Source organism: Scyliorhinus torazame, chromosome 18, assembly GCF_047496885.1.
Source record: "Scyliorhinus torazame isolate Kashiwa2021f chromosome 18, sScyTor2.1, whole genome shotgun sequence".
Lineage (NCBI taxonomy): Eukaryota > Metazoa > Chordata > Chondrichthyes > Carcharhiniformes > Scyliorhinidae > Scyliorhinus > Scyliorhinus torazame.
In genome coordinates this window covers 78267106-78293914 of record NC_092724.1, presented here as the reverse complement: position 1 = coordinate 78293914, position 26809 = coordinate 78267106, and the positions used below count along the sequence as shown (strand labels likewise).

Sequence of the window (26809 nt, the reverse complement as noted above, 5' to 3'; positions counted from 1 at the left end):
AGGGTGCCCGAGGTGACACCAAAAACGATCTGGTCCCGAATCATGGAGTCCGAGGTGGTGTCGTAACCGCAGGACTGCGCGAGGATGGGGAGATGGGTAAGGAATGACTGAAAGAGCTCATCCTTACCTTGCAGGCGCTGCTGGAAGACATATCTCTCGAAGCTCTCATTGACCTCGACGTTGAAGTGTTGCTCGAGCTTGAGAAGGACCGTCTCGTATTTGGATTTGTCTCGCCTTCCGCGAACACCAGGGAGTTGTAGATATGGATGGCGTGCTGCCCTGCGGTGGTGAGGAGGATGGCGATCTTTCGTTGTCTTCCAGAAAGAGCTGGAAGCGCTGCTTGAACAGCTTCCAATTTACGCCGAGGTTCCCAGCGACTTGCAGCGGCTGCGGTGTGTTGACGGTGTCCATGGCGCAGGATGGCAGATTTGTGGGTAGGTGTCAATTCAGTCCTGGTTCCATGAAGTGTTGGGTACTCTGACACACAGACGAACCAACACGGTTGCGTATGGTACAACGCAATTTTATTTCATTGAACTATAAACATAGTAAACTCTGGTATTCAGCACATGGTGAACCTCTGAATGGCTGGCAATGAGGTCTGTGCCCTGAGCTCTCTCCTGCTCGAGTGCCCAGGGAGTGTTGTGTTCCCTGCTTTGTACTGTGCATGCTCTTGTCCGTGATTGGTTGTCGTGTTTTGTGTGTTGATTGGTCCGTTGATCTGTCCATCATTATGTGTGTATGTATGTGCTGTGATGTTCATCTGAATATCATGACAGGTCCGACTGTCTCTGCTCAGCCCCGAGCCTGGCGCCGCCTTTATTCTCGCCCTGTAGCAGTGTCCCACGCAGGTCCGGCTGTCTCTGCTCATCCCCGAGCCTGCCGTCGCCTTTATTCTCTCCCTGTAGCAGTGCCCCACGCAGGTCTGAGTCTTCTCTGCTCAGCCCCGAGCCTGGTGCTGCCTTTATCCTCTCCCTGGAGCGGTGTCCCACTCAGCTCCAGTCCTCTCTGCTCCCGGAAGGTGAGTGTAGGCCCCGAGCCTGGCGCTGCCTTTATCCTCTCCCTGTAGCAGTGCCCCACTCAGCTCCGGTCCTCTCTGCTCCCGGAAGTTGAATGAAGGTCCCGAGCCTGGCGCTGCCTTTATCCTCTCCCTGCAGCAGTCTCCCACACAGCTCCATTCCTCTCTGCTCCCGGAAGGTGCGGGAAGCAAACAAAAGGCACACGGTGCAGGAGAGCGTACGTCCGTACACAGTGCGGGAAGTAAAGAAACTGCACACGGTGCAGGAGAGTGAACGTCTGTACACAAATGCGAGAAGCAAACAAACTGCACACGGTGCAGGAGAGTGAATGTCTGTATACAGTGCAGGAAGCAAACAAACTGCACACGGTGCAGGAGAGGAAACATCTGTACACAGTGCAGGAAGCAAACAAACTGCACATGGTGCAGGAGAGTGACCGTCTGTACACAGTGCGTGAATGTAGAAATCTACCATGCGGATCTAGTGAAGTCTCGCAACACTGAAACTCAGTAGACATTTGAGTTAAACTTCTCGGATGCAAATAAGAATCTTTTATTTCCTCTACTTGATTATAATTGAGAGAAACTTAAATCTATTCTCAGTAAAGTCCGGCTAGCAAAAAGACTTAAAGAGAAGTAACTTATAAACAATTTAATACAGAAATGGTTTCTTGCTTACGGCAAAACATCTGGCATGAACTTGAAGAGTTAGTGGAAAATTGAAAATATGAAAATAAAGATAGCGAGTAGCTAGATCAAAGTATAGAGTTATCCTGGAATAAAGATGGCTGTGCGGACCCTCATGTTTAATGAGAATTTTATCAGTCTGAAGCCATCTGTCTACACCTCTATGTCGTCCTAATTGGTTTGAGTGAGAATCAAATACATTTGATTCGATGGTTAACTGTCAATCCTCAATGTGCAACATAAGTTCTGAATGTTTCATGTTTGAATATTTGTGTATGCTATGGAATGCAATTTTGTGGTATTATCAAGACTGGTTTTTACTGGTTTTCTGCTGACTTTCCTTTATCCATATTCTGGACAATGGTGCCGTCATATTACTATGGTGCTTATTTTGACCTTGATCGTGATTACTGGTACCGCTCATATTTTAATATGAAACTAACCTTAAAATCTGTTCATTAAAACAATAGTTCGTTCATTTTGTCTGAAAAGTTTTGTTTTTATCTCCAATTAGTTTGTGGATGTATCAGGCTTTTGTGCTTCTGTTGAGGTTATGTGTTTTGTCATGGCCTAAGGTTATGAGTGCTGAAATCCTTATTTTAAAATGGGTATTAAAACTGGGCTTTATTATTTACATTAAAATAGCCTTTTACCTATCAGAAAATAGTTGATTACCTTCAGTCTGTCCTATGATAAATCGAAGGATTAAGTGAGATATATCACAATAAGATAAAACGAAGGAGTAAATGCGATAGGATAGGTAAAAGCGCAAAGAGGAACTCATTCATATTGGCATTGCAATCTTCAACAATAGAGTGGACAAGCTTTGCATTACAAGCATTACAGCAACATATTTTATAATTCTTAAAGAATCATTATTATAAAACAACAATCAATCAATTAATCAAATTTGATTCCACTGATTCAGTATTAATCTATTAGCAATATGTTAATAATACAGTCAAATAATTGATTGATCAATAACATTTCAACAATAATATTGCAGTTTTATTTCATCTAATGGTGGTGCAGTGGGGTTAGTGTGAATCATTCTGACTGTTGGGCCCTTGCGTTTAGTGAATAGTTGTTGAGTGCATTTGATCACCAGGAATGTCATGTAAATAATGAATATTGTTACTGTGGACATTCCTGTGGGTCCCAACCACCCGCAAAGTTTCTCCCAGATAGAGGTATCTGAGGGTGAGTCAAGTTTTTTGCCTTCCTTTTGAATGTGTGCTGCCAGATCTTTAACTTCCTTTGAGTTATCTGGAATAAAAGTGCAACACTCCGCACCAATCAGGGCACAGGTGCCAACTTTTTCGGCTAGCACATAGTCAAGTGCCATTCGATTTTGTAATGCCATGTTTCGAATAGCTCGCATTTCGTCAGAAATTTTATCTATGGCAGTGGCGGTGTGATCGGCTACGTTTTGTATGATGGTTGTCATTTTATTTAATTCATTGGCCACCCTTAAACATAAGAACATAAGAACATAAGAACTAGGAGCAGGAGTAGGCCATCTGGCCCCTTGAGCCTGCTCCGCCATTCAATGAGATCATGGCTAATCTTTTGTGGACTCAGCTCCACTTTCCGGCCCGAACACCATAACCCTTAATCCCTTTATTCTTCAAAAAACTATCTATCTTTATCTTAAAAACATTTAATGAAGGAGCCTCTACTGCTTCACTGGGCAAGGAATTCCATAGATTCACAACCCTTTGGGTGAAGAAGTTCCTCCTAAACTCAGTCCTAAATCTACTTCCCCTTATTTTGAGGCTATGCCCCCTAGTTCTGCTTTCACCCGCCAGTGGAAATAACCTGCCCGCATCCATCCTATCTATTCCCTTCATAATCTTATATGTTTCTATAAGATCCCCCCTCATCCTTCTAAATTCCAACGAGTACAGTCCCAGTCTACTCAACCTCTCCTCGTAATCCAACCCCTTCAGCTCTGGGATTAACCTAGTGAATCTCCTCTGCACACCCTCCAGTGCCAGTACGTCCTTTCTCAAGTAAGGAGACCAAAACTGAACACAATACTCCAGGTGTGGCCTCACTAACACCTTATACAATTGCAGCATAACCTCCCTAGTCTTAAACTCCATCCGTCTAGCAATGAAGGACAAAATTCCATTTGCCTTCTTAATCACCTGTTGCACCTGAAAACCAACTTTCTGCGACTCATGCACTAGCACACCCAGATCTCTCTGCACAGCAGCATGTTTTAATTTTTTATCATTTAAATAATAATCCCTTTTGCCGTTATTCTTACCAAAATGGATAACCTCACATTTGTCAACATTGTATTCCATCTGCCAGACCCTAGCCCATTCACTTAGCCTGTCCAAATCCCTCTGCAGACTTCCAGTATCCTCTGCACTTTTTGCTTTACCACTTATCTTAGTGTCGTCTGCAAACTTGGACACATTGCCCTTGGTCCCCAACTCCAAATCATCTATGTAAATTGTGAACAGTTGTGGGCCCAACACTGATCCCTGAGGGACACCACTAGCTACTGATTGCCAACCAGAGAAACACCCATTAATCCCCACTCTTTGCTTTCTATTAATTAACCAATCCTCTATCCATGCTCCTACTTTCCCCTTAATGCCATGCATCTTTATCTTATGCAACAACCTTTTGTGTGGCACCTTGTCAAAGGCTTTCTGGAAATCCAGATATACCACATCCATTGGCTCCCCGTTATCTACCGCACTGTTAATGTCCTCAAAAAATTCCACTAAATTAGTTAGGCACGACCTGCCCTTTATGAACCCATGCTGCGTCTGTCCAATGGGACAATTTCCATCCAGATGCCTCGCTATTTCTTCCTTGATAATAGATTCCAGCATCGTCCCTACTACCGAAGTTAAGCTCACTGGCCTATAATTACCCACTTTCTGCCTACCTCCTTTTTTAAACAGTGGTGTCACATTTGCTAATTAATAATAATAATTTCATGTATACAAATAAAATGATTATACAGTAAAATAACTGAAGTTGAGTGTATGATTTAGTAATAATTGGTAAAATGATTATCAAAATTGACTATGTAATTCAGGAATAAAATTATGAATAAAAGTTCACTAATAAATGAATAATACTGCAGTAAATAATAGCTCAACAGAAACTTTCCATTTTGATGTTATTGGCTCGTGGTCCATATGAATTAATATGAACCATGTGGATTGGTGGGGCACTATGGATAGGCATGCATTAGCCAAAGGATCTGATCAGCAACATCAGTATGCAAATATAATCAGATAAGTCCAAATATGCAAAATAGGAAAAGCCCCTGAATGATGTTAATTCCTGTGCCACCCAACTAATTGGAAAGCCAACCCCAAAGAGTGTAATCAAAGGGTTGGTCAAGTTTTTTTTTAACTTTCTCATTGGATGTGACTTGCCAAGTCTTTGACATCTTCTGGATTATACAGAAAAGCCTGTTGAAAGGGTTAATTTGCCTGCAGAACCAAAAAGGGGCGTATAGCTTGGAATGATGTCATTTGCATCTTTCACAAACGTTCTTTTTTATATATGTCACTCAAATGGACTGGGAGTAAAAGTTGGCTTGCTGCCAAATTAATGCTTATCAGTGTGCTCTTGAAACATAGATTTGCTTTTAATCAGAGTTTTTTTTTAAAAGAAGCTTCCGCATTGTCTGAAGTTTTAATTTCCAAGCTAATTTTAAACATTTATTTTAAGATATCAAACTCAATAACTTATTGACTATATGGCTGAATCAATCTTGCGCTGAATGAACTTGGTTTTCTGTAGATGAATTTGCCGGCTGTTAAAGAAAGCACAGCGAAGAAGATTTGCTAATTTCTTAAAATTAATAAAGCAACATTCAAAATAATGACAGCTTTCTCAAGTTAACAGTTCATGGCAACTTTTTGGCGATATGTGACTTGGGGCATATCCCTGTAACCAGGAGGCGGGTCTTCATAGTAAGAGTCCAGTTTGTAATCATGAAATCTGAAATTCGAAAATGGCCGTCTTCAACATGAGAAAGGAATTTCATGGGCGGGTTCTCCGACCCTCCCCGCCGGGCTGGTGAATCGCTGGGGGGTGGCGGGAATCCCGCCCCGCCGCCGGCTGCCGGATTCTCTGGTGTCGGTTTTTCATCGGGGGTGGGGTTCATGCCCCGCCGGTCGGGGGCCGTTGGCAGCGGCCTCTCCGGGGATCTCCGGCCCACGATGGGCTGCCCGTTTTCAGCGGGTCCTGCCAGTGTGAAATACCCCAGCTCCTTACCGGCGGGACCTGGCTCTGCGGGCGGCCTGCGGAGTCCTCGGGGGATCTGGCCCCAACGGGGGTCCCCACGGTGGCCTGGCCCGCAATCGGGGCCCACCCATCCGCGGGTCACATGTGATGCCTTTATCCTCCACGCCGGCCGCTGTAACGGTCTGCCATGGCTGGCGCAGAGAAGAATCCCCCTGCGCATGCGCTGGGATGACGTCAGCACATGCTGGCGCTCCTGCGCATGCGCCAACTCGTGCCGGCCGGTAGAGGCCCTTGGCCGCCGGCTGGCGCGGCGCCAACCCCTCCGGTGCCGGCCTAGCTACTGAAGGTGCGAAGGATTCCGCACCTTCCGGGCGGCACGATGCCGAAGTGGTTCACGCCGCTCCTCGCCGCCGGTACGGCCCGCCCCACCGGTTAGGGGAGAATCCCGCCCCAGATCTTTTCTAGAATTCTTCTCCGAAGTGAGTACAGGGGTCAGATTTGTCATTGACGGAGGAGGAGAAGCAATGATTAACGTGCTATTTTTAGCAGTTGCTGTTTTGGACTGGGACTGAGGTCTGGGTAAGATTAAGTTTAAAGCTGCAGACAGTTCTGGTTTTAAACGAGTGACAAAATGGGTTTTAAATGATCCGAATGCACTCATTTCACGGTTTTCCTCTTTTGGCTGGATTTCCATTCCAGAAAACCCCTTCCAAACTGTTTCAAACATTTCATGATAGTTTCTGAGTTATTTTAAATAGAACCCTCGATGTTGCGCCGACCTGTGAAACCACTCTCAAGCCCATCTACACTATTCCCTTATCGTCCACATGTGCCCTTAATGTTAGCGAGTCCAGTACTGTTGCAGGCAGGGCATTCCACGCCCTTACTACTCTCTGAGTAAAGAACCTACCTCTGACATCTGTCCTATATCTATCTGCCCTCAATTTAAAGCTATGTCCTGTCGTGCTAGACATCACCATCCAAGGAAAAAAACTCTCACTGTCCACTCTATCCAATCCTCTGATCATCTTGTATGCCTCAATTATGTCACCTCTTAACCTTCTTCTCTCTAACGAAAACTGCCTCTCAAGTCCCTCCGCCTTCCCTCATAAGATCTTCCCTCCATATCAGGCAACATTCTGGTAAATCTCCTCTGCACCCTTTACAATGCTTCCACATACTTCCTATAATGCGGCGACCAGAATTGCACTCAATACTCCAAATGCGGCCGCACCAGAGTTTTGTACAGCTGCAACATGACCTCTTGGCTCCGAAACTCAATCCCTCTACCAATAAAAGCTAACACACCATACGCCTTCTTAACAACCCTCTCAACCTGGGTGGCAAATTTCAGGGATCTATGTACATGGACACCGAGATCTTTCTGCTCATCCACACTACCAAGAATCTTACCATTAGCCCAGTACTCTGTCTTCCTGTTATTCCTTCCAAAATGAATCACTTCACACTTTTCTGCATTAAACTCCATTTGCCACCTCTCAGCCCAGCGCTGCAGCTTATCTATGTCCCTCTGTAACTTGTAACATCCTTCCGCACCGTGACAACTCCACCGACTTTAATGTCATCTGCAAATTTACTCCCCCATCCTTCTACGCCCATAAAAATGACAAACAGCAGTGGCCCCAAAACAGATCCTTGTGGTACACCACTAATAACTGGACTCCAGTCTGAACATTTCCCATCAACCACCACTCTTTTTCTTCTTCCAGCTAGCCAATTTCTGATCCAAACTGCTAAATCACCCTGAATCCCATGCCTCTGTATTTTCTGCAATAGCCTACCATGGGGAACCTTATCAAACGCTTTACTGAAATCCATATACACCACATCATCTGCTTTCCCCTCATCCACCTGTTTGGTCACTTTCTCAAAGAACTCAATAAGGTTTGTGAGGCACGACCTACCCTTAACAAAACCGTGTTGGCTATCTCTAATCAAATTATTCCTTTCCAGATGATTATACATCCTATCTCTTATAAACCTTTCCAAGACTTTGCCCACAACAGAAGTAAGGCTCACTGGTCTATCGTTACCGGGGTTGTCTCTACTCCTCTTCTTGAACAAGGGGACAACATTTGCTATCCTCCAGTCTTCTGGCACTGTTCCTGTAGACAAAGATGACTTAAAGATCAAAGCCAAAGGCTCAGCAATCTCCACCTTAGCTGGCCAGAGAATCCTAGGATGAATCCCATCAGGCCCAGGCACTTATCTAGTTTCACACTTTCCAGAATTGCTAACACCTCCTCCTTGTGAACCTCAAGCCCTTCTAGTCTAGTAGCCTGTATCTCAGTATTCTCCTCGACGACATTGTCCTTTTCCTGTGTGAATACTGACGAAAAATATTCATTTCGCACCTCTCCTATCTCCTCGGACTCCATGCACAACTTCCCACTACTGTCCTTGACTGGCCCTACTCTTACCCTTGTCATTGTTTTATTCCTGACATATCTATAGAAAGCTTTAGGGTTATCCTTGATCCTACCTGCCAAAGACTTCTCATGTCCCCTCCTGGCTCTTCTGAGCTCTCTCTTTAGGTCCTTCCTAGCTAACTTGTAACTCTCGAGCGCCCTAACTGAACCTTTACGTCTCATCTTTACATCAGCCTCCTTCTTCCTCTTGACAAGTGTTTCAACTGCTTTAGTAAACCACAGTTCCCTCGCTCGATCACATCCTCCCTCCCTGACAAATACATACTTATCAAGGACACGCAGTAGCTGTTCCTTGAACAAGCTCCATATTTCCATTGTGCCTATCCCCTGCAGTTTTCCTCTCCATCCAATGCATCCTAAGTCTTGCCTCATCGCATCATAATTGCCTTTCCCCCAGATATAACTCTTGCCCTGCGGTATATACCTATCCCTTTCCATCACTAAAGTAGACATAATCGAATTGTGGTCACTATCACCAAAGTGCTCACCTACCTCCAAATCTAACACCTGTCCTGGTTCATTACCCAGTACCAAATCCAATATGGCCTCGCCTCTCGTTGGCCTATCTACATACTGCGTCAGGAAACCCTCCTGCACACATTGGAAAAAATCGGACCCATCTAAAGTACTCAAACTATAGAGTTTCCAGTCAATATTTGGAAAGTTAAAGTCCTCCATAACAACTACCCTGTTACTTTCGCTCCTATCCAGAATCATCTTTGCAATCCTTTCCTCTACATCTCTGGAACTTTTCGGAGGCCTATAGAAAACCCCTAACAGGGTGACCTCACCTTTCCTGTTTCTAACTTCAGCCCATACTACCTCAGTAGATGAGTCCTCATCAAACGTTCTTTCTGCCACCGTAATACTGTCCTTGCCTAACAATGCCACCCCTCCCCCTCTTTTACCACCTTCCCTGAGCTCACTGAAATATCTAAACCCCAGCACCTGCAACAATCATTCCTGTCCCTGCTCTATCCATGTCTCCGAGACGGCCACAACATCGAAGTCCCAGGTACCAACCCATGCCGCAAGTTCACCCACCTTATTCCGGATGCTCCTGGCATTGAAGTGGACACACTTTAAACCACTTTCCTGTCTGTCAGTACACTCCTGCAACTTTGAATCCTTACTCATGACCTCACTACTCTCTGTTCAGTTTTGGTCTCCTTACCTGAGAAAGGACATATTGGCACTGGAGGGAGTGCAGAGGAGATTCACTCGGTTGATCCCAGAGTTGAGGGGATTAGATTATGACGAGAGGTTGAGTAGACTGGGACTGTACTGATTGGAGTTTAGAAGGATGCGGGGGTATCTTTTTGAGACATATAAAATTATGAAGGGAATAGATAGGATAGATGCGGGCAGGTTGTTTCCACTGGTCGGGGAAAGCAGAACTAGGAGGCATAGCCTCAAAATAAGGGGAGGTAGATTAAGGACGGAGTGTAGGAGGAACTTCTTTACCCAAAGGGTTGTGAATCTCTGGAATTCCTTGCCCAGTGAAGCAGTTGAGGCTCCTTCTTTAAACGTTTTTAAGAAAAAGATAGATGCCTTTCTAAAGAATAAAGGGATTCGGGGATATGGTGTATGGGCCGGAGAGTGGAGCTGAGTCCACAAAGATCAGCCATGATCTCATTAAATGGCGGAGCAGGCTCGAGGGGCCAGATGTTCTACTCCTGTTCCTAGTTCTTATGTTCTTATGTTCTTATAACCTCCTGTATACTGGAGCTACAATTCAGGTTCCCAATCCCAGGCTGTTGTCTTTATCACTTCAACTCCAAACTGGTTGGTGCTTAATGGATTAAGTTTTGTCACACTTTATTTGCCATGAGGCTCGTTGTTTTCTTGTTTAACAATCTCACAGTCTATTAAAGCTGCCATGAGTGGCTTTTGGATCGGGGCCAGCAGTATTTCTTGGTTGGTCTCAGAGTAAGATGCCGGTTTGTTCTGGGTAAAAGGGTCCTTGATCCCAGAACAGACAGATAGTTCATTCGGCCAGACTCCCCCTGTGGAATTTCGATCAGTGTATTCATTGTTTTCATGTCAGTAGCAGCTTGCAATAATGCAGGATTTGATTTAGATATCGCTGGTACATCTTGAGCCTTAGTTAAAATCATTTCAACTGTTCCCGTTGGTGGCGCTGTTAATTTGTCTGTCAGTAATTTGTTATGACATTTCATGGTGTCCATGTTACTTTCCAAAATACATTTTCCCTGGCAATTTTGACTTTTAAGACCATCATTTTCTGATATTAACTGTTGAAGTTTGGATTCTGAGTCAGTATTTTTCGTTTGGAGTTCATCAATTTGTAATAGTAATAGCTGAGTTTTGCATTTTGAGTGTTTCAGTTTGATCAGATTTCTCGAGCTTAGATTTTGCAGCTCGCAATGACTGCCACTAGTTTTTCATTGGCAGTTTTAAGGTCGCAATTGTGTTTTTTGTTTGTGATTGCTTCTTGCTGCTTATGGAGCTTTGCCATTACTGCAAAAGACCATTTCATAGGTTTCTTTTTGGTCAATCGTGTGTTTTTTCCCCAAACTTTTTGATGTTGTCAAGGGGCCACTGTCCTTCAGGGATGTTATGTTTCGATTCAATTTTTGTGGATACTTTTGACAGACCAAAATGTCTATAGATCAAAGATCTAAGATCTCCCAATATATCGTCAACAGAGACATCTGGTACAGCGCAACCTCCCCTTGAAGTTGTGGGAAGTTGTTCTCTACCTTTTGAAGGTTCTGAATCTATTTTAGGATTTCTGTCCGCCATAAACTCAGCCTTACACCCAATTTTTTGGTCGTCAACTACGTTATGTGCAATCTTTATTTACACCACCGCAACTACTTACTATTCAGTCCCATTTTATTTTAGTTTCTACAACCGGCACCCGATTGAATATCACCTTCTGAAAAAGGTCCTTTCTGAGGGCTCGAAGCTCTATTTGATGCGGCTTTAAGACTTTTAATGGGTGAAAAGATATTTTCTTACCCCTGTCTCAGCCGTTTTTCAGATAGATGTCTTTGGGTCTTCCGTCCTTCTGATCTTTCTTCGGTCTTCCAATTTCCTCCGACTCTGCGCTCCTCCCCTTTTGCCGACTGCGCCAATAGTAGAGATCTACCATGCGGATCTAGTGAAGTCTCGCAACACTAAAACTCAGTAGAAATTTGAGTTAAACTTTTTGGATGCAAATAAGAATCTTTTATTGCCTCTACTTGGTTACAATTGAGAGAAACTTAAATCTATTCTCAATAAAGTCCGGCTAGCAAAAGGACTTAAAGTAAAAGTAAAAGCTAGCAAAATTAACTTATAAACAATTTAACTGTCAGAATAATACAGAAATGGTTTCTTGCTTCCGGCAAAACATCTGGCATGAACTTCAAGAGTTGGAGTGGAAAAGTGAAAATATGAAAATAAAGATAGTAAGTAGCTAGATCAAAGTATAGAGTGATCCCGGAATAAAGATGGCTGTGTGGACCCTCATGTTTAAAGAGAATTTTAACAGTCTGAAGTCATCTGTCTATACCTCTATGTCGTCCTAATTGGTTTGGGTGAAAATCAACTACATTTGATTCAATGGTTAACTGTCAATCCTCAATGTGCAACATAAGTTCTGAATGTTTCATGTTTGAATATTTGTGTATGCTATGGAATGCAATTTTGTGGTATTATCAAGACTGGTTTTTACTGGTTTTCTGCTGACTTTGCTTTATCCATATTCTGGACAATGGTGCCGTCATATTACTATGGTGCTTATTTCGACCTTGATTACTGTTACAGTTCATTTCTTAATATGAAACTAACTTTAAAATCTGTTCATTCATTTTGTCAGCAGTTTGTCAGCATTTTGTCAGCAGTTTTTATCTCCAATTAGTTTGTGGATGTGTCAGGCTTTTGTGCTTCTGTTGAGGTTATGTGTTTTGTCATGACCTAAGGTTATGAGTGCTGAAATCCTTATTTTAAAATGGGTATTAAAACTGGGCTTTAATATTTACATTAAAATAGCCTTTTTACCTATCAGAAAATAGTTGATTACCTTCAGTGAAGCAAACAAACTGCACACGGTGCAGGAGAGTGAACGTCTGTACACAGTGCGGGAAGCAAACAAACTGGAGAGTGACCGCCTGTACACATGCGAGAAGCAAACAAACTACACACAGGGCAGGAGAGTGTACGTCTGTACGCAGTGCGGGAGAGTCCATGTCTGTACACAGTGCAGGAAGCAAACAAAAGGCACATGGTGCAATCTGCTTCAGTTCCAAGCGTTGTGTGAATCTGCTCATCCAGAAGCAGAAAGGCAACCATTCTGTCAAAAAAGGAGGCTAGGGAGAGATTTCAAGCCAAATCCACAAAGTGATTTGCCAATAAATCCACGAAACGCCTCAAATCATTGTGATGCAACCACCAGAAGAAGCATGCAACAGTCCTAAAACATCTGAAGAACACACGGAACAAATACAACAGGAGGATGATACATCAATACATGAAGAACATCAAACTCAAGCAACAAACACTAAAGAACATGAAGAACCTTTGCAAGTTCAACAGACACTGAGAAGATCTACAAGGATAAGGCGCAAGCCAGGTAGACTTAACTTGTGACAGACTGTAAAAAATTCTGAACATGTAAAAAGTTATGCATATCATGGTGAAATGTAAAAAAAATAATTTAATGTATGTAAATAATTTTCCAAAGGAAAGGGGATATGATATGATTAAAGAAGTTCTGTACATAATGTTATACACGACTTCCGATCACGAGATGGCAATTTTAAACTACCACGTGATCTTGTGGCTGGGGAGATGGGAGTAGGTTGTGCTAGGAGACAGACGTATTTTACAGTAGCTCTATAACAGTTAATTGGTCTAAGTAGCTTATTGTTTTATTTATCTTAGTTATCTTTATTACGCAGTTATTGCATAATAAATTATTTAAACTAGATGTTCTGTCATTCTGTAGTTCATCATTAATTTCGTCCAGTCTACAGAACGATGAGTTTCAAACCAAAAGAAGCATACAACTAGTCCTAAAATATCTGCCCACACTCCAAACACAATTTCAACACAATGAGACCCAGATTATATTCAGACATACGTAACGGAGTGTGTTTTTTAAGGAATCCAACAAGATTTAGACTTGTAGCAGTATTATCCAGGTGGGTGGGAGGGTACATGAGGTCACACAAAGTGACACATTCTCCAGTTCCTCGGCTCTGTCACGCATTCCTCGCTGCCTCCCGATTAATTCCCAGTAACTCCTGAGTGTGCACTCACCTCATATTATGCAGCTGTTCATTATTGTTCTTGTATTGCATTTAATTTGAAGTAAATTAAATAACAAGGTTCATGACTTTGCTTTGTTTCTGTTTCCAGATTTGGGACACAGCCGGGCAGGAGAGGTTCCGCAGTGTCACTCACGCCTACTACAGAGATGCACAAGGTAGGGCTACAATGGATGGGAATGAAGTGTTGATCAGTAAGCTGGGTTCAGGCCCCAGACTCTCATTTTTACTGCTGGTTCTGAGCAAGGCTCAGTCCCTAGGACTCCTATTAATTTCACAAGTGAAGCAATTTACACTCTGGGAATATGGGCTGAGGAGATGAAGGAAAGCAGCTGTGCAGTGCAGTAACAAACCAGGACAAGGCCAATCGACGAGTGAGCAAGAGCTCATTAACCTTTGCTTGTATTAATTCAACAGCAAAAATTTAAATGCAACATGATGGGCGGCACGGTGGCACAGTGGTTAGCACTGCCGCCTCATAGTGACAGGGACTCGGGTTCAATTCCAACTTAGAGTAACTGTCTGTGTGGATCAAAGAACAAAAAACAAAGAACAATACAGCACAGGAACAGGCCCTTCGGCCCTCCAAGCCTGCGCCGACCATGGTACCTGTCCAAACTAAAACCATATGCACTTACGGAGTCCGTATCCTTCCAGTCTCACCCTATTTATATATTTCTCTAGACGCCCCTTAAATGCCACCTTAGGGCAGCACGGTAGCACAAGTGGATAGCACTGTGGCTTCACAGCGCCAGGGTCCCAGGTTCGATTCCCCACTGGGTCACTGTCTGTGCGGAGCCTGCACGTTCTTCCCATGTCTGCGTGGGTTTCCTCCGGGTGCTCCGGTTTCCTCCCACAGTCCAAAGATGTGCAGGTTAGGTGGATTGGCCATGATAAATTGCCCTTAGTGTTCAAAAAGGTTAGGAGGTGTTATTGGGTTACGGGGATAGGGTGGAAGTGAAAGCTTAAGTGAGTCGGTGCAGACTCGATGGGCCGAGTGGCCTCCTTCTGCACTGTATGTTCTATGTTCTATATGCCACTATCGTACCTGCTCCCACCACCTCCCCAGGCAGCACGTTCCATATATTTACCCTAAGCCCTAAGGCGCTTCACGGGATTTATTATCAGACAGAATTTGATAAAGAGCCACATAAGGAGATATTCGGACAATTGACCAGAATCTGGGTCAATTAGGTCGATTTTAAGGAGTGTCTTTAAGGTGGAGAGCGAGGTAGAAAGATCAAGAGATAGCTGGAGGGTATTCCTTAGCTTAGGGCCTGGCCAGCAGTGATGGAGAAAATAAAATTGGAGATGTGCAATTACCCAGAATCAAAGAAACATTGAATGTCTGAAGGTGTGGGGCTGGAGGTCATTACAGAGATAGGAAGGGGCAAGACCATGGAGGGATTTGAAAACAGAGATGAGTCATAGATGTTTACAGCATAGAAACAGGCCCTTCGGCCCTGCTTGTCCATGCCGCCTAGTTTCTATATAGGCTAGTCCCACTTGCCCGCATTTGGCCCACATCCTTCGATACCCACCCTGCGCATGTAACTGTCTAACTGCTTTTTAAAAGACAAAATTGTACCCGCCTCTACTTCTGTCTCTGGCAGCCCATTCCAGATGCTCACCACCCTCTGTTTGAAGAAATATCCCCTCTGGTCTCTTTTGTATTTCTCCCCTCTCACCTTAAATTTTATGTTTGAGGTGTTGCTGGACTGAGAGCCAGTGTAGGTATGAGAGCATTCCAGCGTGATCTTGCCAGCTGATATGGGAAAACCAACATAACCAACAGTCCTGTATTTTATGGAATTGTCTTGGAATTTGCAATCCCATGTCCGGATATTGGTTGCCTGGGATAGACTCTTCCAGGCATTCTTCCCGAGTTTCTTTGGTGCCTGTATATGTGCTCACTTTGTGGGGTTCAGTGGACCAGGGTCTATAAGGTAGGGTCTGGCAGGCCATGGGTGGGGAAGGGGGTTGCTCCTGCAGACCTTGTAGGGAGACTGGGGCTATCTGGTAGGCACATGAAGTGTGGTGGGGGGTTAGGCCAGTCTGTTGATTGAGTAGTGAGAGGGCTTTTGGAATAGGGGCTTCCGAATGAGTCTATCAGGGGAGGTGGGTCATAGAGATTTTACAGCACCGAAAGAGACCCTTCAGCACATCAAGTTTACGTCAACCATCAAGTACCTAACTATTCTAATCTCATTTTCCAGCTCTTGGTCCCTAAATAGAGATAGGGTCACACAAGTGTGTTTGTGTTTGGTAAGAGAGTTAGCAGACCCATTGAGCAGTGTCAGCAGTACCTCTCCCCACCCCAGTCAACGCCTCAACGCCATCCCACTTTTCACCACCCTTCTCCGACCAATGGTCTCCTCAGCAACACCTCACCCATCCCCCCACATCCCTCTTTGAAGTGTCTCCATTTTCCGCCTGGTGCTCCAGTTTCTTCCCACAAGTCCTGAAAGACAAGCTGTTAGGTAATTTGGACATTCTCAATTCTCCCTCTGTGTATCCGAACAGGTGCCGGAATGTGGCGATAAGGGCTTTTCACAGTAACTTCATTGCAATAGTAAGCCTACTTGTGACAATAAAGATTATTATCAGATTATTATTATATTATTATAATTTTGCTTCAACACAGTTATTGGCCCTGGGGGAGGTGGGGGATGGGAATTTTTGACTGTTACGTGCTGCTGCAAGATGTTTAGCCTCCGGACATGACGATTGTTTGGAATTTAAAATCTCTCTGTCTCCTCACAGCATTGCTGCTGCTCTATGACATCACGAGCAAGTCATCGTTTGACAACACAAGGGTAAGATGCTTCAAATTTCATGATACTCGGGCAAATAAATTTGGGGAATTTAGATGGTCGACTGATCCCGTGTTAATGTTGTAATAAAAGGATTTTACCATCCTTATTCCATTCTCACAATGCTCAAGCCTCATCGTATCGCCACATACCCAGATGTCAGCTCAGTGGTAGTACACTCACCTCTGAGCCAGAAGATTGTGGGTTCTTTGACACAATCCAGAAACTCCTGACACTCCAATGCAGTGCTGAGGGAGTGATACACTGTCAGAGGTGCCATTTTTCAGAGGAGATGTTAAACTGAAGCCCCACTCCAGAGACCAGCAAAAACCCCTAGATTTACACTTTGGAATGTGGTACTGAGAGATAATTGAAACCCATTTGTCTCACAGGGGGACATTAACAAGTCCATGGCGCTACTTCAAAGAAGAGGATGTCCTGGCCAATATTCATCCCTCAACCAACATCTGAAACAGATAATCATTCTCACACAGCTTGGTGTTTGTGGGAGTTTATTGTGCGCACATCAGCTTCCATGTTTCCCTCAACAGCTGCTACACTTCAAAATTCTACTTCATGAAACAACCTTTTGAATTATCCGATGTTTATGAAAGTCGTTATGTCAATTCAAATCTTTCTTTTACTTTCAGAACCATTTTCCCAAAGGAACTAAACACTCTGGAACACCTTACCTCGATCATTCTTCCCTTTTCCTCCAATTTCCAGACTTTTGCAACTAACCCGCTGCTTCTTGATCCACCCCACACTCTCTCATACAACCTGCTAATTGTGTTGCCACCCTGCACTTTGGCATGTCAACGACAGCTTCTCAATTTACCAAACTCCATTCATTGCATGTGGCTGCCTGGTAGTATTGTTGTTCAGAAAGAAAGAACTTAGTGGCTTTCAGAAGTTCAGGGTATTCCAAATCATTGATAACCACGTGAGGGTAGGGCCAGTCAAGGACAGTAGTGTGTTGAATTGGAAATCTTTCCTACTTCGAGACTGTGGAGAAAACAACTTTACAACTCTGTTTCGATAAAAATAAGTTAGTCTTTATTGACCAAAGTCTGCATGCAGTACGGCTACAGTTTGAAGCCAGAGAGCAGTTAATGCAAAACTGCTCATTCTTCCTCAAGCTTGCAAAGACATGGAGAAACCGTTCAATATTTATACAAAAGCTGTATCATTTTACAAAAACAGACCTTGTTCAAAAATGTAATCAGTAGTAAGGACATAAATACAGTCATAAATTCTGAACAAACATGTTGTTATGGAAAGACCCTGACTTGGCTTATTCGCAGTATTTTGTCTTTAGAGGGTTTAAGACGTGGTCCTATTTTGCTTTCACCTCTGCCCTCATGATGCCTTGACGCAGATGGTCCTAGGTCATGAGGAGGTTGTGTTATTAGGACATTCCTAGATCGTGACTTTGTTATCAGGTTTTACTAAGGTCAGGCACTCTTTTCCCTCTTTTAGCCTTGTATGATACGATTATGTGGATTCTTAGCTTTGTCTAGTTTGCCAGGGTCTGGTCTTGGTAATAGCTGACACAGCTTCCTTATACATGGTTACATAAGTTGGCTATTTTTCCCATCATGTTATTGCTGAGTTTGTACACTTTCACAAGTGGGAACTTGTGCATGGAGTCAGACGAAATAGGAGAGGCGTTGAATGAATACTTTTCTTCAGTGTTCACAAAGGAGAGGGGCCATGTTTTTGAGGATGAGAGTGTGATTCAGACGGGTAGGCTGGAGGAAGTAGATGTTCTGCGGAAGGATGTATTAGCAATTTTGAAAAACCTGTTGGTCGACAAGTCCCCTGGGCCAGATGGGATATACCCAAGGATTCTTTGGGAGGCAAAGGATGAGATTGCAGAGCCTTTGGCTTTGATCTTTGGGTCCTCGCTGTCCATGGGGATAGTGCCAGAGGACTGGAGAGTGGTGAATGTTGTTCCACTGTTCAAGAAAGGGAATATGAATGACCCTGGCAATTATAGGCCAGTTAGTCTCACTTCGGTGGTCGGGAAGATAATGGAAAAGGCCCTGAAGGATAGGATTTATGACCATTTGGAAAGATGCAGCTTAATCCGGGATCGTCACCACGGATTCGTGAAGGGTAGGTCTTGCCTCACAAATTTGATTGAATTCTTTGAGGAGGTAACTAAGTGTGTAGATGAAGGTAGAGCAGTTGATGGCGAACAGGGCTGCAGGAAGGATGAGTCAGCTGACCAAGGCACCATGGTTCAGCAGGCCATTCAAGGGGAGGGAGTAAATAGGCAAGTTGTAGTTGTAGGGGATTCTATTATCAGGGGAATAGATAGTATCCTTTGTGAGCAGGATAAAGAGTCCCGCATGGTATGTTGCCTGCCCGGTGCTAGGGTGCGGGACATCTCTGACCGGCTTGAAAGGGTACTGGAGAGGGAGGGGGAGGATCCAGTTGTTGTGGTCCATGTCGGTACCAACAACATAGGCAAGTCTAGAAAAGAGGACCTGTTTAGAGATTATAAAGAGCTAGGATTCAAATTAAAAAACAGGTCCTCAAGGGTCATAATCTCCGGATTACTGCCCGAGCCACGTGCAAATTGGCATAGGGAGGCAAGAATAAGGGAAGTTAACACGTGGCTGAAAGAGTGGTGTGGGAAAGAGGGGTTCCTTTTCATGGGACACTGGCATCAGTTTTGGAACAGGGGGGACCTATACCGTTGAGATGGTCTCCACCTGAACCGAGCTGGGACCAGTGTTCTAGCGAAAAGAGTAAATAGGGTGGTCAATAGGACTTTAAACTAGAGATTGGGGGGGGAAGGGAAAGTCAGGGAACCAAGAGGTGAAGTAATCAGTGGGAAGCGTAGCTGCTCAGGAATACAAAAAAGCACGAAAAGACAGAACTCAGGAGAGGTTACGAAAGTCCCCATCCCACAAAATATGACACAGTGTATGGAAAGGCTCAGTAAACCAAGGTCCACCACACTAAGAAAACAAAAAGGGACGGTCAATAGAGAATTAAAGGTGCTATTTTTAAATGCGCGCAGTGTACGGAACAAGGTAGATGAGCTTGTGGCCCAGATTGTGACTGGCAGGTATGATGTGGTAGGCATCACAGAGACGTGGTTGCAGGGGGTTCAGGACTGGCATTTAAACATCCAGGGATTCACAACCTATCGAAAAGACAGAGAGGTGGGCAGAGGGGGCGGAGTTGCCTTGTTCATTAGGAATGAAATTAAATCAATAGCACTAAACGACATAGGGTCAGATGATGTGGAGTCTGTGTGGGTAGAGTTGAGGAACCACAAAGGCAAAAAAACCATAATGGGAGTTATGTACAGGCCTCCTAACAGTGGTCAGGACCAGGGGCACAAAATGCACCACAAAATAGAAAGTGCATGTCAGAAAGGCAAGGTCACAGTGATCATGGGGGACTTCAATATGCAGGTGGACTGGGTAAATAATGCTGCCAGTGGACCCAAGGAAAGGGAATTCAGTGAATGTTTACAGGAGGGCTTTTTGGAACAGCTTGTGATGGAGCCCACGAGTGGACAGGCCATTCTGGACTTAGTGTTATGTAATGAGCCAGACTTGATTAAAGATCTTAAAGTAAGGGAACACTTAGGAGGCAGTGATCATAATATGGTAGAATTCAATCTCCAATTTGAAAGAAAGAAGGTAGAATCAGATGTAAAGGTGTTACAGTTAAATAAAGGTAACTACAGGGGCATGAGGGAGGAACTGACGAAAATCGACTGGGAGCAGAGCCTAGTGGGAAAGACAGTAGAACAGCAATGACAGGAGTTTCTGGTAGTAATTGAGGACACAGTACAGAGGTTCATCCCAAAGAAAAGAAAGGTTATCAGAGGGGGAATTAGGCAGCCATGGCTGACAAAGGAAGTTAGGGAATGCATCAAAGCAAAAGAGAAAGCCTATAATGTGGCAAAGAGTAGTGGGAAGTCAGAAGATTGGGAAGGCTACAGAAACAAACAGAGGATAACAAAGAGAGAAATAAGGAAAGAGAGGATCAATTATGAAGGTAGGCTAGCCAGTAACATTAGGAATGACAGTAAAAGTTTCTTTAAATACATTAAAAACAAACGAGAGGCAAAAGTAGACATTGGGCCGCTCCAAAATGACGCTGGTAATCTAGTGATGAGAGACAAGGAAATAGCTGAGGAACTAAATAAGTACTTTGCGTCAGTCTTCACAGTAGAAGACATGAGTAATATCCCAACAATTCCGGAGAGTCAGGGGGCAGAGTTGAATATGGTAGCCATCACAAAGGAGAAAGTGCTAGAGAAACTAAGAGGTCTAAAAATTGATAATTCTCCGGGCCCAGATGGGCTACATCCTAGAGTTCTAAAGGAGATAGCTGAAGAAATAGTGGAGGCGTTAGTTATGATCTTTCAAAAGTCACTGAAGTCAGGGAAAGTCCCAGAGGATTGAAAAATCGCTGTTGTAACCCCCCTGTTCAAGAAGGGAACAAGGAAAAAGATGGAAAATTATAGGCCAATTAGCCTAACCTCGGTTGTTGGCAAGATTCTAGAATCCATTGTTAAGGATGAGATTTCTAAATTCTTGGAAGTGCAGGGTCGGATTAGGACAAGTCAGCATGGATTTAGTAAGGGGAGGTCATGCCTGAGAAACCTGTTAGAGTTCTTTGAAGAGATAACAAATAGGTGAGACCAAGGAGAGCCAATAGATGTTATATATCTGGACTTCCAAAAGGCCTTTGATAAGGTGCCTCACGGGAGACTGCTGAGTAAAATAAGGGTCCATGGTATTCGAGGCAAGGTACTAACATGGATTGACGATTGGCTGTCAGGCAGAAGGCAGAGAGTTGGGATAAAAGGTTCTTTTTCGGAATGGCAACCGGTGACGAGTGGTGTCCCGCAGGGTTCAGTGTTGGGGCCACAGCTGTTCTCTTTATATATTAACGATCTAGATGACGGGACTGGGGGCATTCAGGCTAAGTTTGCCGATGATGCAAAGATAGGTGGAGGGGCAGGTAGTATGGAGGAGGTGGGGAGGCTGCAGAAAGATTTAGACAGTTTAGGAGAGTGGTCCAAGAAATGGCTGATGAAATTCAACGTGGGCAAGTGCAAGGTCTTGCACTTTGGAAAAACGAATAGAGGCATGGACTATTTTCTAAACGGTGACAAAATTCATAATGCTGAAGTGCAAAAGGACTTGGGAGTCCTAGTCCAGGATTCTCTAAAGGGAAACTTGCAGGTTGAGTCCGTAATTAAGAAAGCAAATGCAATGTTGTCATTTATCTCAAGAGGCTTGGAATATAAAAGCAGGGATGTACTTCTGAAGCTTTATAAAGCATTAGTTAGGCCCCATTTAGAATACTGTGAGCAATTTTGGGCCCCACACCTCAGGAAGGACATACTGGCACTGGAGCGGGTCCAGCGGAGATTCACACGGATGATCCCAGGAATGGTAGGCCTAACATACGATGAACTTGTGAGGAACCTGGGATTATATTCATTGGAGTTTAGGAGGTTGACGGGAGATCTAATAGAAACTTACAAGATAATGAATGGCTTAGATAGGGTGGACGTAGGGAAGTTGTTTCCATTAGCAGGGGAGACTAGGACACGGGGGCACAGCCTTTGAATAAAAGAGAGTCACTTTAGAACAGAGATGAGGAGAAATTTCTTCAGCCAGAGAGTGGTGGGTCTGTGGAATTCATTGCCACAGAGGGCGGTGGAGACCGGGACATTGAGTGTCTTTAAGACAAAAGTTGATAAATTCTTGATTTCTCGAGGAATTAAGGGCTATGGAGAGAGAGCGGGTAAATGGAGTTGAAATCAGACATGATTGAATGGTGGAGTGGACTCGATGGGCCGAATGGCCTTACTTCCGCTCCTATGTCTTATGGTCTTATACATGGATTTTAGTAAGGCTTTTGATAAGGTTCCCCATGGTCGGCTCATGAGGAAAGTAAGGAGGTGTGGGGTAGAGGGAAATTTGGCCAATTGGATAAGTAACTGGCTATCACATAGAAGACAGAAGGTGGTGGTGGATGGAAAATTTTCAGACTGGAGACCAATTACCAGCGGTGTACCACAGGGATCAGTGCTGGGTCCTCTGCTATTTGTGATTTTTATCAATGACTTGGAGGAGGGGGCTGAAGGGTGGGTCAGTAAATTTGCTGATGACACCAAGATTGGTGGAGTAGTGAATGAGCTGGAGGGCTGTTGTAGGCTTCAAAGAGACATTGATAGGATGCAGAGCTGGGCCGAAAAATGGCAGATGGAGTTTAACCCTGATAAATGCGAGGTGATTCATTTTGGTAGAAAAAATTTGAATGCGGATTACAGGGTCAATGGCAGGGTTCTGAGGAATGTGGAGGAATAGAGAGATCTTGGGGTTCATGTCCACAGATCTCTGAAGGTTGGCACTCAAGTGGATAGAGCCGTGAAGAAGCCTTATAGTGTGTTAGCGTTTATTAACAGGGGGCTTGAGTTTAAGAGCCACGGGGTTATGCTGCAACTATACATGACCCTGGTGAGACCACATTTGGAGTATTGTGAGCAGTTCTGGTCACCTCATTATAGGAAGGATGTGGAAGCATTGGAAAGGGTGCAAAGGAGATTTTTGCAGGATGCTGCTGGTTGACAGCGAAAACAGCGCCGGAGGAGAGAGCCGGGAGATTTAAAGAGCGTGGGAGGAGAGAGCCGGGACAGCGAAAACAGCGCGGGAGCAGAGAGAGCCGGGACAGCGAAAACAGCGCCGGAGGAGAGAGCCGGGAGATTTTAAAAGCGCGGGAGGAGAGAGCCGGGACAGCGAAAACAGCGCGGGAGCAGAGAGAGCCGGGACAGCGAAAACAGCGCCGGAGGAGAGAGCCGGGAGATTTAAAAAGCGCGGGAGGAGAGAGCCGGGACAGCGAAAACAGCGCGGGAACAGAGAGAGCCGGGGCAGCGAAAACAGCGCCGGAGGAGAGAGCCGGGAGATTTTAAAAGCGCGGGACGAGAGAGCCGGGACAGCGAAAACAGCGCGGGAGCAGAGAGAGCCGGGACAGCGAAAACAGCGCCGCAGGAGAGAGCCGGAAGATTTAAAAAGCGCGGGAGGAGAGAGCCGGGTGTGCTGGGAGAGGTGAGTGCACAAAAGGTGTGGCAGGAGTGCCTTTAGACATGGAGTGCTGATTGGAACAGAGTGCATCTGCGTTTAGGTGAGTGACTGAGTTCAAGTGAGTGGCGAGAGAGGGCTGTGTTTTTGTTGGTGTTCGGGTTTATCCTTAAGGTTCTATTAAAAAAAAAATTATTTAAATTAATTAACTAGTTGAATATGGCTGGACAGGTGATGTGCTGTTGCTGTATGATGATGGAACTGGTGGATCCCATTGAGACCGTCAGTGACCACATCTGCAGCAAGTGTTGGCTGCTCGAGGAACTTCAGCTCAGAATTGATGAGCTGGAGACCGAGCTGCACACACTGCGGCACATCAGAGAGGGGGAACATTACCTGGACGCTTTGTTTCAGGAGGCAGTCACACCCGGTAGAATAAGTTCTGTTAATTCGGACAGTGGCCAGGGACAGAGTGGTGTGACTGCAAGGGAGGCAGGTAGGGGGATCCTGAGTTTAGGAGTTGAGGAGCATCAGCCCTTGACCTTGTCCAACAGGTATGAGGTACTTGCTCCCTGTGTGGATGAGGAAGAGGGCTGTAGGGAGGATGCGTTGACTGACCACTGCACCGTGGTACAGGAAGCCATTCAAGAGGGGGGAGCAAAAAGACAAGTGGTAGTTGTAGGGGATTCTATAATTAGTGGGATTGATGGCATCCTTTGTAAGCCAGATCGAGAGTCCCGCATGGTATGTTGCCTGCCCGGTGCCAGGGTGAGGGACATCTCTGATCGGCTTGAAAGGATTTTGGAGAGGGAGGGGGAGGATCCAGTTGTTGTGGTCCACGTTGGGACTAACAACATAGGTAAGACTAGGAAAGAGGACCTGTTTGGGGATTATCAAACACTAGGGACTAAATTAAAGAACAGGTCCTCCAGGGTTATAATCTCTGGATTACTACCCGAGCCACGTGCCAATTGGCATAGGATTGAGAAAATTAGAGAAGTTAACACGTGGCTAAAGGAGTGGTGCGGGAAAGAGGGATTCCATTTCATGGGGCATTGGCATCAGTACTGGGGCAGGAGGGACCTGTACCGTTGGGACGGTCTTCACCTGAACCATTCTTGGACCAGTGTTCTAGCGAATACGATAAATAGGTTGGTCACAAGAACTTTAAACTAGCAAGTTGGGGGGAAGGGAAGTGTAAAGCTATGGACAGTATAATGGTTAATGGAGATCAAGGCAGCAGGTTACGTGACAGGTTATTATGTAGAGATATGGGTTCAAAGACAAGGAAAATTAGGAGAAAGGGTAAGAGGAAAAATAAATTGCGAAAAGTTACTGATCAAGGTGTTAGGATTCATAACAAAGACATAAAAAACAGCATAAGTGTTTTTACCTGAAGTAAACACGTAGTATACGAAATAAGGTAAATGAGTTGATGGCGCAAATCATCGTGAATGACTATGATTTAGTGGCCATTACTGAAACATGGTTAAAAGATGGTCACGACTGGGAGTTAAATATCCAAGGGTATCAGACTATACGAGAGGATAGAATGGACGGTAAGGGCGGTGGTGTAGATTTGTTGTTTAAGGATGACATCCGGGCAATAGTAAGGGATGATATTGGTGCTATGGAGGAGAAGGTTGAATCAATTTGGATGGAAATCAGGAATAGGAAGGCGAAAAGGTCACTGATAGTAGTCTATAGGCCACCAAATAGTAACAGGATGGTAGGGCAGGCAATAAGCAAAGAAATAACGGATGCATGTGGAAATGGTACAGCGGTTATCATGGGAGATTTTAATCTGCATATCGATTGGTTTAACCAGGTTGGTAAAGGCAGCCTTGAGGAGGAGTTTATAGAATGTGCCCGGGATAATTTCCTGGAACAGTATGTAATGGAACCTACAAGGGAACAAGCGGTCCTAGATCTGGTCCTGTGTAACGAGGCAGGATTGATCAATGATCTCATAGTTCGGGATCCTCTTGGAAGGAGCGACCACAATATGGTGGAATTTAAAATACAGTTGGAGGATGACAAGGTAAAATCAAACACTAGTGTTTTGTGCTTAAACAAAGGCGATTACAATGGGATGAGAGAAGAACGAGCTAAGGTAGACTGGGAGCAAAGACTTCATGGTGAAGCAGTTGAGGAACAGTGGAGAACCTTCTGAGCGATCTTTCACAGTGTTCAGAAAAGGTTCATACCGACAAAAAAGAAAGACGGTAGAAAGGGGAAAAAATCGACCGTGGATATCTAAGGAGGTGAGGGAGAGTATCAAATTGAAGGAAAAAACATACAAAGTGGCAAAAATTAGTGAGAGACTAGAGGACTGGGAAGTCTTCAGGGGACAACAGAAAGCTACTAAAAAAGCCATAAAGAAGAGTAAGGTAGAATATGAAAGTAAACTGGCTCAGAACATAAAAGCAGATAGTAAAAGCTTCTACAAATATACAAGACAAAAAAGAGTGGCTAAGGTAAATATTGGTCCCTTGGAAGATGAGAAGGGAGATTTAATAATAGGAGACGGGGAAATGGCTGAGGAGCTGAACAGGTTTTTTGGGTCAGTCTTCACAATGGAGGACACAAATAACATGCCAGTGACTGATGGAAATAAGGATATGATAGGTGAGGACCTTGAGATGATTGTAATCACTAAGGAGGCAGTATTGGGCAAGCTAATGGGGCTAAAGGTAGACAAGTCTCCTGGCCCTGATGGGATGCATCCCAGAGTGTTAAAAGAGATGGCTAGGGAAATTGTAAATGCACTAGTGATAATTTATCAAAATTCACTGGACTCTGGGGTGGTCCCAGAGGATTGGAAAGTAGCAAACGTGACACCACTGTTTAAAAAAGGAAGTTGGCAGAAAGCGGGTAATTCTAGGCCGGTAAGCTTAACTTCGGTTGTGGGGTAAATGCTGGAATCTATCATTAAGGAGGAAATAGCGGGGCACCTGGAGGGAAATTGTCCAATTGGGCAGACGCAGCATGGGTTCACAAAGGGTAGGTCGTGTCTGACTAATTTGGTAGAATTTTTTGAGGACGTTACCAGTGCAGTAGATAATGGGGAGCCAATGGATGTGGTATATCTGGATTTCCAGAAAGCTTTTCACAAGGTGCCACACAAAAGGTTGCTGCATAAACTAAAGATGCATGGCATTGAGGGTAAAGTGGTAGCATGGGTAGAGGATTGGTTAACTAACAGAAAGCAGAGAGTGGGGATAAATGGGTGTTTCTCTGGTTGGCAACCTGTAACTAGTGGGGTCCCTCAAGGATC

General features: G+C 44.5%; 1 protein-coding gene and 1 long non-coding RNA gene across 7 annotated transcripts in view; one reads left to right on the top strand and one right to left on the bottom strand.

Annotated features, from left to right (window-relative positions):
- Positions 1-26809, top strand: part of LOC140395325 (ras-related protein Rab-37-like) — an 844903-nt gene that overhangs the window by 608330 nt on the left and 209764 nt on the right. For all 6 annotated transcript variants that reach the window (XM_072482951.1, XM_072482952.1, XM_072482949.1 and 3 more), the window contains 2 exons: positions 13747-13813; positions 16419-16471. In XM_072482951.1, the coding sequence (XP_072339052.1) occupies positions 13747-13813; positions 16419-16471 (120 nt within the window). The remainder of the gene's footprint in view (positions 1-13746; positions 13814-16418; positions 16472-26809) is intronic.
- LOC140395326 (uncharacterized) overlaps positions 4414-26809 on the bottom strand; it is a 58174-nt gene continuing 35778 nt past the window's right edge. Inside the window, exons 2-3 of the long non-coding RNA XR_011936159.1 lie at positions 11365-11522; positions 4414-5495 (exon numbers count right to left, since the gene is read on the bottom strand). This is a non-coding gene — a long non-coding RNA (uncharacterized lncRNA). The remainder of the gene's footprint in view (positions 5496-11364; positions 11523-26809) is intronic.